Source organism: Alternaria arbusti, assembly GCF_024043155.1.
Source record: "Alternaria arbusti strain BMP 1465 chromosome Unknown scaffold_4, whole genome shotgun sequence".
Lineage (NCBI taxonomy): Eukaryota > Fungi > Ascomycota > Dothideomycetes > Pleosporales > Pleosporaceae > Alternaria > Alternaria arbusti.
The window spans coordinates 315,596-331,789 of NW_026249944.1; the positions used below are offsets into that span (position 1 = coordinate 315,596).

At 53.9% G+C, this 16,194-nt stretch overlaps 2 protein-coding genes across 2 annotated transcripts; both read right to left on the reverse strand.

Moving 5' to 3' along the window:
- Window positions 1–65: 65 nt before the first annotated feature.
- GLT1 (glutamate synthase [NADH]) lies at window positions 66–6,715 on the reverse strand (the record flags this gene model as incomplete). The annotated part of the gene is made up of 5 exons (XM_051444288.1): window positions 66–1,364; window positions 1,424–2,974; window positions 3,030–6,379; window positions 6,434–6,474; window positions 6,528–6,715. The coding sequence occupies 5 exons, from the start codon at window positions 6,713–6,715 to the stop codon at window positions 66–68; spliced, it is 6,429 nt and encodes a 2,142-aa protein (XP_051303913.1).
- Window positions 6,716–10,033: 3,318 nt separating this feature from the next.
- Window positions 10,034–10,490, reverse strand: CHZ1 (Histone H2A.Z-specific chaperone; the record flags this gene model as incomplete). Its single annotated transcript, XM_051444289.1, has 3 exons — window positions 10,034–10,206; window positions 10,268–10,277; window positions 10,344–10,490. The coding sequence occupies 3 exons, from the start codon at window positions 10,488–10,490 to the stop codon at window positions 10,034–10,036; spliced, it is 330 nt and encodes a 109-aa protein (XP_051303914.1).
- Window positions 10,491–16,194: the final 5,704 nt, after the last annotated feature.

Sequence of the window (16,194 nt, forward strand, 5' to 3'; positions counted from 1 at the left end):
CCTAACCTTCTTTTCCCATGCATCTTTTTTACTTCATAAAGTAATCGTTATAATCATGTTCGCGTCTAAGCGGCGACAGTGACCAGCTTCTCCGTGGGAGCGGCGGTGTGCTTGTGCATGGCCTCGTAAGGTGGGCGCTTGACGATACCACCGGTGACGGGCAGGGAAGTGCCGTAGCCGGTGAGGAAGGTGTCGACGTCGCGAGCGCACTGGCGACCCTCGTTGATACCCCAGACGATGAGGGACTGTCCGCGACGGCAGTCACCGGCGGCGAAAACACCGGCAAGATTGGTGTTGTAGTGACCAGGAGGAGTCTTGATGTTCTTGCGGCCATCGAGCTCGATGACGTCGCTCATGACACGCTGCTCGGGACCCAAGAAACCCATGGAAAGCAGGACGAGGTCGGCGGGGAAGAACTGCTCGCTGCCCTCGACGTGCTTCATGTCCCAGCCACCAGAGGCAGACTTGGTCCATTCAACACGGACAGTGTTGATACCCTTGACCTTGCCGCTACCGTCGTCCACGAAGTCCTTGGACATGACACAGTACTCACGAGGGTCCTTGCCCATGTGAGTCTTGACTTCGTTGTGACCGTAGTCAGTACGGAAGATGCGGGGCCACTGTGGCCATGGGTTGTCGCGAGCACGCTCAGCGGGAGGCTGGGGCAGAAGCTCGAAGTTGACGACTGACTTGGCACCGTGACGAACGGACGTACCAATGCAGTCGTTACCAGTGTCACCACCTCCGATGACAACAACGTGCTTGTCCTTGGCCGAGATGTAGGCATCGTCAGCCAACTCAGAGTCAAGGAGAGACTTGGTGTTCTTGTGCAAGAACTGCATGGCGTAGTGAATACCCTCCAGGTTGCGGTTGGGGATGGGCAAGTCACGAGCGACGGTAGCTCCGGTGGCGAAGACAACGGCATCGTACTCCTTGCGAAGAGCGTCGAGGTTGGTCTGGCCATCCTCGCCCACGGTGACACCAGTCTTGAAGTTCACACCCTCGGCAGCCATGAAGTCAACACGGCGCTGAACAACCTTCTTGTCAAGCTTCATGTTGGGGATACCGTACATGAGAAGACCACCAACACGGTCAGCACGCTCATAGACGGTGACGGTGTGGCCAGCCTTGTTGAGCTGATCAGCGCAAGCAAGACCAGCAGGGCCGGAACCGATAATGGCAACAGTCTTGCCAGAGCGGACCTGAGGTGGCGAGGGGACCATCCAGCCCTTCTCGAAACCGCGATCGATGATGGCGCACTCAATCGACTTGATACCGACAGGATCCTCGTTGATGCCGAGAACGCAAGCACCCTCGCAAGGAGCCGGGCAGACACGTCCAGTGAACTCAGGGAAGTTGTTGGTCTGTGCACCCGAAAATGTCAGTATTTGTCTCGGATATACTTTAGAGTGCCAAGACTTACCATAAGAAGACGGTTGAGGGCGTCGCGCCATTGTCCCTGGAAGACAAGCTCGTTCCACTTGGGAATAATGTTACTGATCGGGCAACCAGTGTCAGACTGACAGAACGGAACACCGCAGTCCATGCAACGAGCAGTCTGGTACTTGAGCTCATCCTCGTTGAGACGCTGGTTCAGCTCGGCCCAATCACGAGTACGTGTCTTGGGGTTGCGGTACTTCTCCGAGCGACGCTGGTACTTCATGAAACCACGGGTCTTGTCAAGAACGAGTGCCTTCTTCTTCTCGGCCTTTGCGTCGGTAACACTCTCCTCGATGTCGAGAAGGTCGCTCTTTTTCTTCTCCTTGGCTTCAGCCTCGGCTTCCTTGTTGCGGGACTCCTCGTGACTGGCGCGGACGGAGTTACCGGGAAGGAGGGGAAGAGGATATTCGCTCTTCTTCTTCTCGGCAGCCTTGGCCTTCTCCTCGAGGAGGACGCGCTTGTAGTCAACGGGCATAACCTTGACGAAGCGGGGCAGTGCGCGGGTGAAGTCGAGCAGGATGCGTGCGGCGAGCTCGGAGCCAGTGTAGTGGTGGTGGTCCTCGATGAGTCCACGCACGAAAGCGATCTCCTCTGGCTCCTCGATGCCGGAAAGCTCAACCATCTCCTGGTTGACCTTCTGCTCGAAGTCCTTGTGGATGTCAAGAACGTATGCAATACCACCAGACATACCAGCAGCGAAGTTACGTCCAGTAGATCCAAGTACAAGGACACGACCACCAGTCATGTACTCGCAACCGTGGTCACCAACACCCTCGACAACCGCTGTGGCACCGGAGTTACGGACACAGAAGCGCTCGGCAGCGATACCACGGAAGAAGCAGGTACCGCGAGTGGCACCGTACAAGCAGACGTTACCGATGAGGACGTTCTCCTCAGCGCGGTAAACGGCGTTGCGGGGAGGGTAGATGATGAGGCGACCGCCAGAAAGACCCTTACCGACGTAGTCGTTAGCGTCACCCTCAAGTTCAAGAGTGACACCAGGTGCCAGGTAAGCACCGAAAGACTGGCCAGCAGAGCCACGGATGTTGACGTGGATGGTGTCTTGAGGCAGACCAGCCTCGCCGTAGCGCTTGCTGATGTGGTATGAAAGGGTAGCACCAAGAGCACGGTCGGTGTTGACGACATCGCACTCGATGCGAGCGGGAAGTCCCTTTTCAAGAGCAAGCTCAGACTCAGCAATGAGCTTGTTGTCGAGACGAACGTGAAGACGGTGATCCTGCTTGCGAACGTTGAAGGTGGCAACACCTGGACGCAGAGTGTGCGCAGGAGTGAGAATGAGAGATAAATCAATGTTCTCAGTCTTCGCGGTGCGGAGATCATCGCGAATGCGTAGAGCCTCGCAGCGACCAACCATGTCATTGATGGTACGGAAACCAAGCTTGGCCATAATCGCACGGAGTTCGTTGGCGATGTAGTAGAAGAAGTTGATGACGTGCTCGGGTGTACCTTGGAACTTCTTTCGGAGCTCAGGGTCCTGGGTGGCGATACCGACAGGGCAGGTGTTGAGATGGCACTGTATCACGAAGTCAGTATGTGTCTCAGATGCATCTCGTATAGTCAAAACTTACCTTGCGCATCATGATGCAACCCATAGCAATCAGAGGAGTGGTAGCGAAACCCCACTCCTCAGCACCAAGCAAACAAGCAATGGCAACATCACGTCCAGTCCTCAACTGACCATCAGTCTGAACAATGACACGACCACGGAGATCGTTGAGGACAAGAGTCTGGTGAGTCTCGGCAAGACCCAACTCCCAGGGCAGACCAGCATACTTGATACCAGTCCATCGAGAGGCACCAGTACCACCATCGTGACCGGAGATGAGAATGTGGTCAGCCTTGGCCTTGGCGACACCGGAAGCGACAATACCAACACCAGTTTCGGAAACAAGCTTGACGGAGACACGAGCGCGGGGGTTGGAGCACTTCAGATCGTAGATCAACTGCTTGAGATCCTCAATGGAGTAAATGTCGTGATGGGGAGGAGGACTGATCAGACCGACACCAGGAGTGGAGTGACGAGTCTTTGCGATGGAGCCGGAGACCTTGTGGCCAGGAAGCTCACCACCCTCACCAGGCTTAGCACCTTGAGCCATCTTGATCTGAAGCTCATCGGCATCAGCGAGGTAGTTGGAGGTAACACCGAAACGTCCAGAGGCGATCTGCTTGATAGCGGAGCGCATGGTGTCACCGTTCTCCATGCGCAAGCTGCGCTCGGGGTCCTCACCACCTTCACCAGTGTTTGACTTACCACCAAGACGGTTCATGGCGACAGCAAGGGTAGAGTGAGACTCCATGGAGATGGATCCGTAGGACATGGCACCGGTAACGAAGCGGCGCACAATATCAGTCCAGGGCTCGACCTGGTCAATGGGGATGGGTGCACGGTCATCGAAGTTGAAGTCAAGGAGACCACGGAGAGTGCAGTCCTTGATGCGCTCGTACTCAGCGATAGAGTAGGCCTCGTATGACTTGTCGTTCTTAGTGCGGACGGCGTCCTGGATGTTGGCCATGGCAGTCGGGTCGTTGACGTGAGGCTCGCCTCCGTCACGCCAATGGTATTCACCAGTCTCAGCGAGACCAGGTACCTCGACAATGGCGCGCGATGGGTAGCCCTTCTCGTGGAGAGCAAAGGCATCGGAAGCAATCAGCTCAAAGGTCATACCCTTGATACGAGAGGCAGTTCCAGTGAAGCATCGGTCAACGACAGAGTCGTCAAGACCAAGAGCCTCGAAAATCTGGGCACCCTTGTAGGATGAGAGGGTGGAGATACCCATCTTACTCATGACCTTCAAGATACCACCGTCGCAGGAGTGCTTGTAGTTGTCGATGAGCTGCTCAGGGCTGAGCTTCTTCCGAATGACGCCCTCGCGGTGCATCTTCAGGATACACTCAATGGCGAGGTACGGGCAGATGGCATCAGCACCATATCCGACGAGCACGCACATGTGGTGCACCTCACGGGCCTCACCGGTCTCGACAACGAGAGCAGCGTTGGACCGCCACTTGTTGCGGACGAGATGGTGGTGGACCATACCAGTAGCCAAGCAAGCGGACACGGCAACGCGGTCAGCGGATGCAGCGCGGTCGGTCAGGACAAGGATGTTGTCGCCAGCCTGGATACCCTCGGTGGCAGCCTCGCAGATGCGGTCGAGAGCAGCCATGTAGCCCTCAATACCGTCGCTCTTGGGGAAGGTAATGTCAATGTTCTTGACGGTCCAGTCAGAGTACAGCTTGTGAGTGTTGGTCAACGCAGTGAACTCCTCAAGCGTCAGGATGGGCGATGGAAGGAGAAGACGACCACACTGTGACTCGTCCATCTCTAGAAGGTTACCCTGGGGACCGACGTAGGTCTCCAACGACATGACAATCGCCTCACGGATAGGGTCGATAGGAGGGTTGGTGACTTGGGCGAAGAGCTGACGGAAGTACTCGTACAGCAGACGAGGCTGAGTAGCCAAGCAAGCCAGAGGAGCATCGTTACCCATAGATCCAAGAGCCTCCTTTGAGTCAGCGGCCATGGGACCAAGAAGCAAGCTGACTTGCTCAAGCGAGTAACCGAATGCCCTTAGACGGGGGTCCTCGTGTAGCTTAGTCTCGGTGAGCTGGTATGATAGGTCAACACCCTTTGCAGGGACTGCCTCCAAGATCTTGGGAAGGGTAAGAAGGTTCTTCTGGATCCAAGAACGGAAGTCGACGCGCTCTGAGACGCTCTTCTTCAGCTCGGCGTCATCGACAATTCGGCCAGCGACAGTGTCGACGAGCAACATTCTACCGGGCTGCAGACGACCCTTCTGTACGACTCGCTCGGGCTCGATGGAAATGGTACCAACTTCAGACGCGCAGATGATGCGGTCGTCATCGGTGACGTAGTAACGGCAAGGACGGAGACCGTTTCGGTCGAGGTTAGCACCACAGTAACGTCCGTCCGAGAAAGTGAAGAGAGCGGGACCATCCCAAGGCTCCATCATGCAGGCAGCCCACTCGTAGAAGGCCTGCTTGGCGGGGTCCATTGTGTTGTTGCCCTGCCATGCCTCTGGAACCATCAGCATGACTGCTTCTGGGAGTGACAGAACACCGTTGATGGTGAGCAGCTCAAGAACGTTGTCGAAAGCCGCAGAGTCGGAACCACCATCCTCGACAATGGGGTAGAGGAGGTCGAGCTCCTCGCCGAAAAGGCTGGACTTCATGACACCCTCGCGGGCGCGCATCCAGTTCTTGTTTCCTCGCAGGGTGTTGATTTCACCGTTGTGAGCCGCCCATCGCAGAGGCTGAGCACGGTCCCAACTGGGGAATGTGTTGGTAGAGAAACGGGAGTGCACTAGTGCAAAGTGACCCTCGTAGTCGACGTTGAGCAGATCGTGGTAGTACTCGTAGACCTGGACGGGAGATAATTGACCCTTGTAAACAATGTTCTTATTGCTCAGAGAGCACACGTAGAACCAGTTGTGCAGGCCAATGACGTGTGTAGCCCGCTTTCGCATGACATACAGTTGTCGCTCAAAGTACGCGTTGTCGTACTTCTCCTGGAAGTCCGCCTTGGGCTCCCGAGCGTCGCCGTAGGCAGTCTTCAAAACCACGAATGGCTGGAGAATGATGGGCTCTCGTGACAGCGCCGCGGGACCAAGAAGTGTGGAATCGCGGGGCACCGTCCGCCATCCGAGCACCCTCAAGTCGAGTTGGTCTGCAACGTCCTCGAACATGGCCTTGGTCTCCTCCAAGATGGTGGCATCGGGCTTGAAGAACAGGTTACCAGTGGCGTACTGGCCAAGGCTTGGTAGCTTGTAGCCCTGCTCGCGCTCGAACTCCTTGAGAAAGAAGCGGTGGGGGATGGAGGTCATTACACCTGCACCGTCACCGTCGCGTGCGTCTGAGCCCACGGCTCCTCGATGTGTCATGTTGCATAGCAACGACCGTGCTGGAGATCCGTTAGCACTCTATCCTGCACTACTCTCGCGTTGTTCGCTCTTACCATCGGAGACAATCTTGTGGCTGGCCTTGCCCTTGATGTGGCTACGCAAATGTCAGCCCTCACACTCCACAGAAAGCGCAATTCCGTCACTCACGCAGCGAAACCGACACCGCAAGCATCCTTCTCGAGCTCCGGGTCGTAGAGACCCTGCTTCAAGGGCAGCGCACCTGCCCACGACTTGTTCTCGGGGCCATCTTGATACTCAAACACGGAGCTCTGATACTCTTCAATCTGGGGTTCCTGGGGCAATTTTGTATCTTCGGCGAACGAGACCCGACCCATTATATCGGCGAAAGGCCGAAGTTCTGGGTTCGTTGGTGTGGGTAGCGGGGCTGCGGTATCGATATGGGAGTGTGGCGGGGTCGCTCGACGCGTCAAGTTGGAGCTGCTGCTCTGGTAATAGTGTCTAGGTGAAGTCTGAGGCGGGTATTAGTTGTCAATTCGGAGAAGATTTTGTCGGTGAGTGCGAGCCGAGGATCAAAGATATTTGGTACGGATGCGCCTAGAGCTCTAGCTCAAAAGCAACGAATGTGGGTGGGGATCAGTCGCTGCAAGGACGGGGTCGCTGGTGTCTATCACCCCCAAAGGCAGCAGAAAGATGGGCTGGATTCGTCACCAGCTTCACCCGCCGGATATAGCGATTGAGGGCTATGACGTTCCCCCGTACCCAGCGGCGACTGATAGCTGTTGGAAGCACGAGTGCGCTGATAAGGGAATAGCGAATGGGCTAACGCGGGGTGGCACGCGTAGACCAGTAAAACGATTGTCTGTGTTGTTCACGCAGGACGGGTGGTGGAAAAGCACAATGTTTGGGCGCGGGTGGTGGATGGGTGCAGCGGGTGTACATGTGGGAGGCGGGCGACTTACTTGCTAGCAGGGCTGGTGGAACAGGCCTGGTGGTGGGCTCGCGGCGTTCCGGCAAGCAAAGTGTAGCGATTGTGTGTCGAGCAGGTACGTGAAGAGACAGAGGGTCGCGGGAAATTGGGCGGGCGTGCTTATGAATAAGAGAGCGGAGGGCTCCTGGTGGGGTGGATATTTTCCCAATGCGCTAACAACTTGACTTCAACGTTGTCCAATTACCGGGCTGGAAGCGTGTCGAGGGAGGCGTTCGTGCTGTCACTTAGGCCATCTCCGCGTGTGTGCCGATGCGAACTGGGAACTGCCTGGTCTTGGAGGTGGTCTTGGTACTTTGTGAATATCGCTATGGAGATTTCCAAGGTTGGAGCGGACCCGACCTCGGACTGTCTATAGTCGCGTATCATTTTAGACGATATACCACTACATACAAGATATTGCAATGTGAAGTCGCTACATTCTCTATGAACTCGTCTCAGGATACTACACTGTCTCCAACGTCCGTCTACCATGACTGCCCTCGCGGCGTATTGCGTCTGGAAAATTGGTCTACCCCACGGTTTTTCTGCCACTCCATGACCAAAGGGCAGGATGTGAGTGGCCAGACAGGCGCGACCGCCCTGCAGCAGTTTGGCCGTGCGCCGCATCCTGGGCTCCGAAGGTCGGTTTGACATCTGATGACCAGGACTTGCATGTGTTTCCGCTCTACCTCTGCTCCACCGGCTAGATTGCCGCTGCAGCCCACGCCGCATCATCTGAAAAGCGGCGGCTGCCATTGGCCCGGCGGCCTCGCCTCGGCAGCCCACGACTTGTCTGTCGTAATTCGAGAGGGTCATCTCAGGCCTTATCTCTCCCCAAGCGCGACCCAGGGCGGACGGTCGCGCGACGGAAGACGTCGTGTCGACGCTCGTTGGACGGGAGATCAATATAACCCCGCCATCCAGCAGCGGAGCGTCGATGAACCTCTCTTTGTGCGCACTCGTCGACATCATCGCTCGCCCAGCGTGCAGTGATTATCCCTCTGCCTAGCCGCAAACTTAAAAACAAATTCATCTTACTGTACCGTCCGCAGGTCCGTCCTTGGAGTTTTGGAAATTGGGCGACTCTGGCCATCCATCCGCCACGTAACGGCTGGCGAGCACACATCAATGTCCTCATCATGTTCGGAACAGACCGGAAGACAGTTTGCCTTAGCTGGCGGCAGTACGTAGCGGGAGACGAGTCACGAGAACAGGCAAATCCGTGTCGCGCAACCAGTGCAGCCGAGCCCGTTGCCTTTGGACCTGGCCGATGTCGCCTCGGACGCTGTCTGGCGCTGCTGGTCAAGTCCGCGGCGGATACTCCAGGCAGCTCATCAGGACCCTGAGCTAGCGCGTCAACTCAGCCTGCAGGCAACAAAAAACTTTCCGTAGGATTCGTGTACCTAATGCTTTCCGCTTTGGGTCAGAAAGGGCAAGAGTGGGAGGCAGCGAGGTTTTTCCGGGATTAACATACAACGTGTTACGTGGGTCAATCTCCAGGGTCTCGATACTGTGCCATGGGGTCGGTGCAGTCAATCTTGCCACAGGTGTATACGTAAGAGGATGATCTTCCTGGGATTTGGTCTCGTGACATTGCTGGATATCCCGGGCCTTTCTGTTGCATTCATCCGTTACTAATCTGAGCAGTCTGAGGTATATGGTCTTTGTCATCTAGTCAGGGTGTGCCTTCTCGTCTGTCCCTCTGGCGAAACCAGAAGTCGCAACCTTGGAAGTCGTGACCGCAACGTGCTGTTAATCCCCGATTGAAAACAAAGACCCATCACACGATCCCGACTCTCGCCTTTCTTTCCAATTCCCTTTATCCTCAATTCAGACGATATCTTGACACATCAAGTCGTCCTCCTCGCAGTAACCTTACGTACAATCTTAGTAATAGCGAGTAACAGCATAGACATCACCTGATTCCGCGTATGAATTAATGCACATGTACGCTTCACATCACATACCATCTGCCCTTAAAATCTGTCGGCGGTTCTGAAGCACCGTCTTCTGGGAAGAATTGTAACAGTAACTGCCTTGCTTGCAACTGCAGCTTGACTAGCTCATTGGACCCTGGAATCTAACGTATAGGTAGGGTAATGGTAACTCACTCCTGCTGTCGGTTCAGACTGGGACTGGACACCGTGGTAGTACCGTGCACACGCGTTGGAAGGACGTGAGGTACCAAGGAAAGGCGGGGCAAGCGTGTTTGAGAACCAGCATTCTTTGTCCAGACCGCGAAGTTCTGTTTTTGTACTGTCCAGCAGCCCACAAGTTCATCGCTGGATATGTCCATCGCTTGCAACAAACACGACGAGTGTAGCCTAACAGTTCAGTCTCACATGCACGCGAGTAGCCAAGTCAAATCCATGGGTATTCATCATTTCCATTTCATAAACGCACGCTGGTGCCATGTACGCGCTCAAGACGCAGTCCATTGTGCATGCGACACATCAAAGTATCCACACAACCCAATGTCCCGCTATACCTGCAAAGTCGCGCCGAGACTCCAGTACGTCGGTAAGAGTTCCATTCCCCGCTACCCAAATGCCTTTTGTATATGTATCACATAACCCTAGCCAAAGATACGGAGCTGACGAAGATGTTATCGAACGCGCCGGAGAAGTCCTGTAGTCGAGACATAAAAAATTAGCGGAGTTCTTTGTTTGGGCAAGGGCGAATTGGTTGTACATACCTCAAGACGGATGTCGCTACAGCAACACATCTAGTCCTTCATCTGGTCATCAGGGTCGACAAAGTCGTCATCGTCGTCCTCCTCATCCTCATCACCAAGCTCCTGGTTGGCCTTGGCAAAGTCGATGTTCTTACCGCGCGTGCGGCTGCTCAGGACGTTGGACGTGTCAATCTCCTCCATATTGTCCTCATCGGGCTCCTCGGCTGTTTGCGTGTTAGCTCGACACGTTCAGGCGTGTGGTAGTTCGCGGGAAGGGAAGCTTACGTTCGCCGGCCTGTTACGCGCTCATGTTAGCTGGGTTGCGCGTGAAGTTGTGGCGGTGAGCGCGGGCAAAACGTACCTGGTCCTCAACGCCAGACTCGTCGCTCGAGTCGTCGTCCATGGACTCTTCTACTGTCTCGCCCTCCTGGGCCTTGCCCTTGCCCTTGACGTCGGTAGCGGGGTCCTGGACGCCCTCCATCTGTTGGTTCTCTGGCTGGGCCGACATGGTGTGGGGTCGTTGTTGTGTGTGCGAGGGGTTTGGGGGTCGCGGTAGTGAGTGCGACGGGGTTTGGGTGCGATTGAGAGGTTGGCGTGTTGTTTGTTTGCGGCAGCGGTGTAGAACAAGAAGTCGAGGTGAAGCCCTGTCCATCTATTCCTTCCCTTGCGGCTTGCTGCAAGGGGTTTAGTCTGCCGATCCCCTGGCCAACGCTTGCTCGAAACAGCAAATAGCAAACATTAGCGCGCGTGGCCAGACCATCGACATCTGTCAACCCCATCTATTCGCTGTCACGTTTTGCTATTCGTCGCAATCGATAGACACGCATTCTATCTACGAAACAGCTTCGTTATGACGGGTTCGCAGGTACGGAACAAACCATTTTGAGGCAGGCTATGCCCCGACCCCGCATCTGGTAGCGTACTGCCAAAGCTTCGAAAGAGCCCTGCGGGGCTCACAGCGAAACCAGCTTAGACGACAGTTTAACTCTTCAATGAGCGGTAAAAGAGATATGAGAAGTAGAATTTGAAAGAGTTGAAAAATCCACAAAAATCTCCGACCAAAACGACACAGGCAAGGCCCCTCTACCCGTCAAACCTCACTCAGCAGCAGCTCCTTCCTCCACATGTACAAGGGTATCATCGCAAACCGACCAAGCCTCTCCCAGACACTTCGAGTCCCTACTCACTCTTCTCAATATCCGTCTTAGAAACAATATGACAGCCCCCCGCCCCATCACTCTTGACCTTGACCATCCCACACTCTCTCAACCAAGGACTATCCACCGCCTCAACATCTTCAGCATGATACACCTGCTCCGGCGTCGCCGGTCTCCTCACAATCTTATACCCCGGCCTCTTCACTCTTTCTACTTTCTTCACCCCTTCTTCTCCCTCACCACCATCACCATCACCATTATTCCCCTCCACTGGAACCGCAGAAGCCCCGATGGTGGTAGCAGAAACCCGACCACCAAAGACTCTACCAATTAAGCCCACGATCTTCGACTGCGGTTTCAACCCCGCCGCTTTCCCCGCTGCAGCTCTTTTCGCAGCTTTTTTCTCGTCTTTCCGATCGAGACGCCTGTCGCGTCGTTCTTGGCGCCGGATCTGGCCTTCCAAACGGTGTATCTCGTGTGCTTCTTCGCGCGCAGTTGTTTGTGCGATTTCGTCCGGGTCGTCGAAGAGGCCGTAGGTGCCTGTGTGGGCTTGTCCGTGGGGGTCTGTTGGCATGGTGTTTTCAAGGAAGTGATGTGTGTTGTGGAGTGGGATGTTTTGTCCAATGGGGAGATGGTGGGTGGAGTTGGAGTCGCGCTGGCGGTGCGTGGGGATGCTGGTATGTGGGTTGAGAGGTGTTATCGAAGATGGATATCGGGCATGACGAGGAGAGGGGAGACGAGGCGTGGAGGTGGTTGGGTGTGTGGAATGTTGGGCTGTCACTACTGTTCGTGGCATGATGGTTGTTTGCATGGCAAACGTGCAGTGTGAGGCGTTCACCTTTCGGAGTCCGAGCCTTAATCCCACTCCGTTAGATCGCATTGGCTTACCCACTCTTCAAGAACCAAGATGATCACAAGCTTGAATTCATCACGCTGTTTTCCATACATGCTTCACAGTCCACTTAAACAAACATACCACCAACTATATCCCTAACCCCCTACCAAACACCCCCTTCGCCCTCCCCAGCAACTCCTCCAACTCATCCACCCCTCTCTCCATACTCATCTCAAACCCCCCATGTCTTCCAATCTCCACGTTTAATTCCATCGCCTTCCTATACATCAATTCTATCTCCCTAAACCTCTTCACCGCCTCTAATAGAAGTGGCTTGAACTTATGTATGCTCCTCAATAACTGCTTGTCGAACGGGCATGGCACGACACGGTAGAACACCTCTTGCATCGCTGCTAAGAGGGTGTTTGCGAGATATGCAGTGTGCTCGTAGCGTGTGAAGAGAAGCTTTTGTGGGTTGACGGGAGAAGGGTGGCGGGGCGGTGTGAGGAGGGAGAGGGTGAGCGGTGTATTGGGCGGTGGGAGAAGGGCTGAGTGTTCTGTTGGTGCGGAAGCTCGACGGGGAAATATGTGTGGGTGCTTCATGATGTTAGTTCGGTGGCTGTGGAGGAGGTGCAGTGTGTGTTTGGAAGGACTAGGTGGAGGATATGTGAGGGTATGCCACGTGGTCAGTATGTATGTTCCAGTCGCTGTGTTGCAAAGGTATTTGACGTTTTGTGACTCGGGAATGTATTGTATGTTTTGCTTCCAGGTCTCGCTGGAGACACTTTGCCAGCTTACGACCAGCTATGAATGACGGCTTGTGACAGCTGTGATGACGCAGCATTTCATCAATGATAACTTCAACGACTTCTGGATTTTCATATAGTACCCGCACTACAATCGCTCTATCCAGAGATTACTTCGGTCCACTCCTTTCCTGCAGTTTACCAACAATGTCATCTAAACCATCAGCTCCAAGCCCACTATCCCCTCCACCCCCAACCCCCAACCCCCCGCCCACAAACCCCCGTCTAACAAGCGCTCTCCGCCGCTGCTCCATCATCATCAACATAGCCCAGCGACGCAACTCCCCTGCCTTTGAACCTTACATAAACAGATACAACTCCATTCTGCAAGGTATCTCCACACCTATCGAGCAAGGGCATATAGAGCATATCGGCTCGGAGACTGTAGCTGGTATTGAAAGACTGACTGAGGAGGTGGAGAGGGTGTTGAGGGGTGAGTATGTGGGGGGTGTGAGGGAGGTGCGTGATGAGGTTTTGATAAGGGGGAGAGAGGGAAGGCAAAGGGGTGCGAAGGGGGATGAAGAGGGAAAAGAGAAGAGGGGGAAGAGGTGTGTTTGTATGTGATGGATATGTTGATATATGAGGCTGTAGTTTCCATTGTCGGTGGGGCCTTGGGTACCGCTTCGTTTGCGCATCCTTAAATCAAGACGATGAAATGCTGCTTTGGGAGAGAAAGCCCAGAGACAGCATACCCTTTAGCCTGGCGTAGCTCATATCAGTCAAGCAACTTGCACTGGGTGCTCAACACTCGTCCACCAGCTTTCTGACATCACCGTCGTCAAGAACATTTGCCTGGAAGTCTGAATCTCTACACCTTTACCGTCACATATGACGTCCATCATTGCTCCGCATCCACGCTCGTCACAGATCCAGAGCTTTCGTGTACACTCTTTCAGCACGACGTCGGTATCGTTGCCTTTATGTTCATCGCCAGTGTGCCAACACGAGCTTTCTATAACCTTCTTGAAAATGTCGGCGATTGGATGTTCTCCCCGAACATGGGGACAAAGGTATGTGTCCATGTTATCTGTTGCTTTGATAGCCATGGCTAATGCCACCGGGTTAGGGAAGCAGGCGGTAACGCAGCGTTTACATTTTATCGACTTGGATGGCTCGGTCCTTTCCTCTACGTTATATTTGCCTGTTGGAAATATAGGTATCGATTGATGTATCCGGAAGAATTCGAATCGCTTGCATGATGTAATGTATGAGCTACACAGCTGCGTGCATGCTGGCCAGATATAGTCTGCGCTGGGTGTTCTAGAAAGTCTGAGAAAGTCTTCAAAAGCCATCTGTGTGTGTGGGCAGATGTAGACGGTGCTCGCCGATGCCGTGCATTGTCTCTCGCGGGCGTTTACAGCCGCACATTCTCTTTCTAGCGCCCCGAAAGCTGAGCGTGGGTGAAAGTCTAGACAGTAGCTGCATAGAAGTCTATCGCGCGGGGTATACCGTCTAGAGTCGTCGTTAGCCTCTTCGTACTCAGCGAGTCGGTTAAAGGAATCTTTGCGCAATCGCCACGCGTATTCGTCGAAGTCTCCGTCCTGTAGCGTCAACCGGCTTTGGAGGCTGGTTGAATATGACAAACCCCAGATGTATCTGCATGTCATGCGAAGGCTGAGTGCATCGACAGGCGGTAGCAGGTCGAGTATGTCCAAGATCAGCTCTCCAGGTAGGCGGAGAAGGTTTTGTCCGTCGTCTATACGGTTGGTCCCGCTGTGCGCTTTTCGCGGCATCAATATGAAGGCGGGATCTGGCTTGTGGTAAGCGCTGCGAATTCTTCCAAGGGAGCGGTCAAGTTTGTGTCGGTGTATGAAATATTCCTTCGCGGCAGAATGGTCAGCGATATTGTGCCGAAATTGACGTATCGGTGCACCAGACATCATCCTGGGATTGTCGGTCATCGCCATCATGAAGGGATCTTCGTAAGGATAGTGGCGAGGGAGGAGTTGAGGTAGAGAAAAATGGGGTAGTGGAAGTTTGTTGCGGTGATTATAAGCATTAAAGTCAACCTTGGAAGGCAACAATGTGCGCTAGTGATCACGTGCGCGAATACGCCCATGGTTTGATTGGACCCCTTTGGTTAGGTCATCCTATCAAAAGCATCTAATGATGCTGAGCTTGTCATGGAAAGAAAATCTACTCGCGCATCTGTTCACTGTTATCTTTTGTCAGCGAGCAGAACAAGTGAAGAGGAGGTGTGTTTATTCGTGATCGGTAGCTCGGTTCATTGGGACACAGCGATCTATGCGGCCTAATTTGCTACCTTGTGTCTTCTCAATACCGTAACCCAAAGTTTCGCCCCTTTGAATCCGGACATACCTTCCAGCAATCTTCTAAACTCGAACATCCGCCACGGGAGACTGCGTACTCACTAGCCAATTCTCCGCTGTTACCGTCGTGATTTTCACCCTCCTAATCGCCTCGATAGTAATGCCATGCTGTTCCAGAATCACATCCACCCCCGCTATACACCCAGTTTTCTCACAGCCTGAAAAGCGGGTCGCCTTGTATGATGCCATTCGAAAAGAGCTGTGCTTTCGGTTGGGGCGGAGAAGCGCTTCTTCTATCATGTTACCAAGCATCTTGCAGGTTCTGTCTCTGATCTGTATATGTGGACAGATATACATGTCCGCGTTTTGGACGACTTTGCGAAGAGTGGACAATATGGTTGATTTCGCGGAGAAGGAATCGCATCGGATGGGGAGACATCCTAGCATCGGCCGGATGTACTTATTGCTTGCCATAGGTAGGAATATCCTTTGGGATAATGAACAGTGGTCGCTAGCGCCGATTAATTTTGACCCGGAACTGCAGCTTGCGGAGCAGAGTGTGCATACAAGACGATCTGTGAGGCCTCTGCATAGTTGGTTCAAGTCTTTGAACGAGAACTGCATATGAGAACAAAGATATACCTTGGCTTGGGATGCTGTGCAGCGTTTTCGACATGCACTCTCGGTACTATGCTTCGAGACTTCGGTTGCGCTAAAAGAGGAGATCGGGTGGAGGTCCATACAGTAGCTGCAGAGGAGCTTACCATAAGGAGTGTTGTTGGAGTTCTCATACTCTGCCATTCTATTGAAACAATCTTTGCGGATCTTCCAAGCGTGTTCGTCGAGGGCTTCGATTGGAAGTCGATGTAAGCGTGCTTGAGTCCTCTTTGTAGCAGTCAGACCCCAGATATCTCTGCACGCTGTGCGGTAGCTAAGCAGATCGATAGGCGCTAGATGATCTGCGATATTTGAAATTAGCTCCCCCGGTAGCCCAAGTAGATTGAATTTGTTGCTGACCTGACAGTTCTTGCTACTTACTTGTGGCGGCATGAAGACGAGTTCAGCATCGGGTCTGTGGTGATCGCTACACCAGTGCCTCCAAGCTTCATCATCGCGGTTAGATGAGTAGTGATAGTAGTGGTCG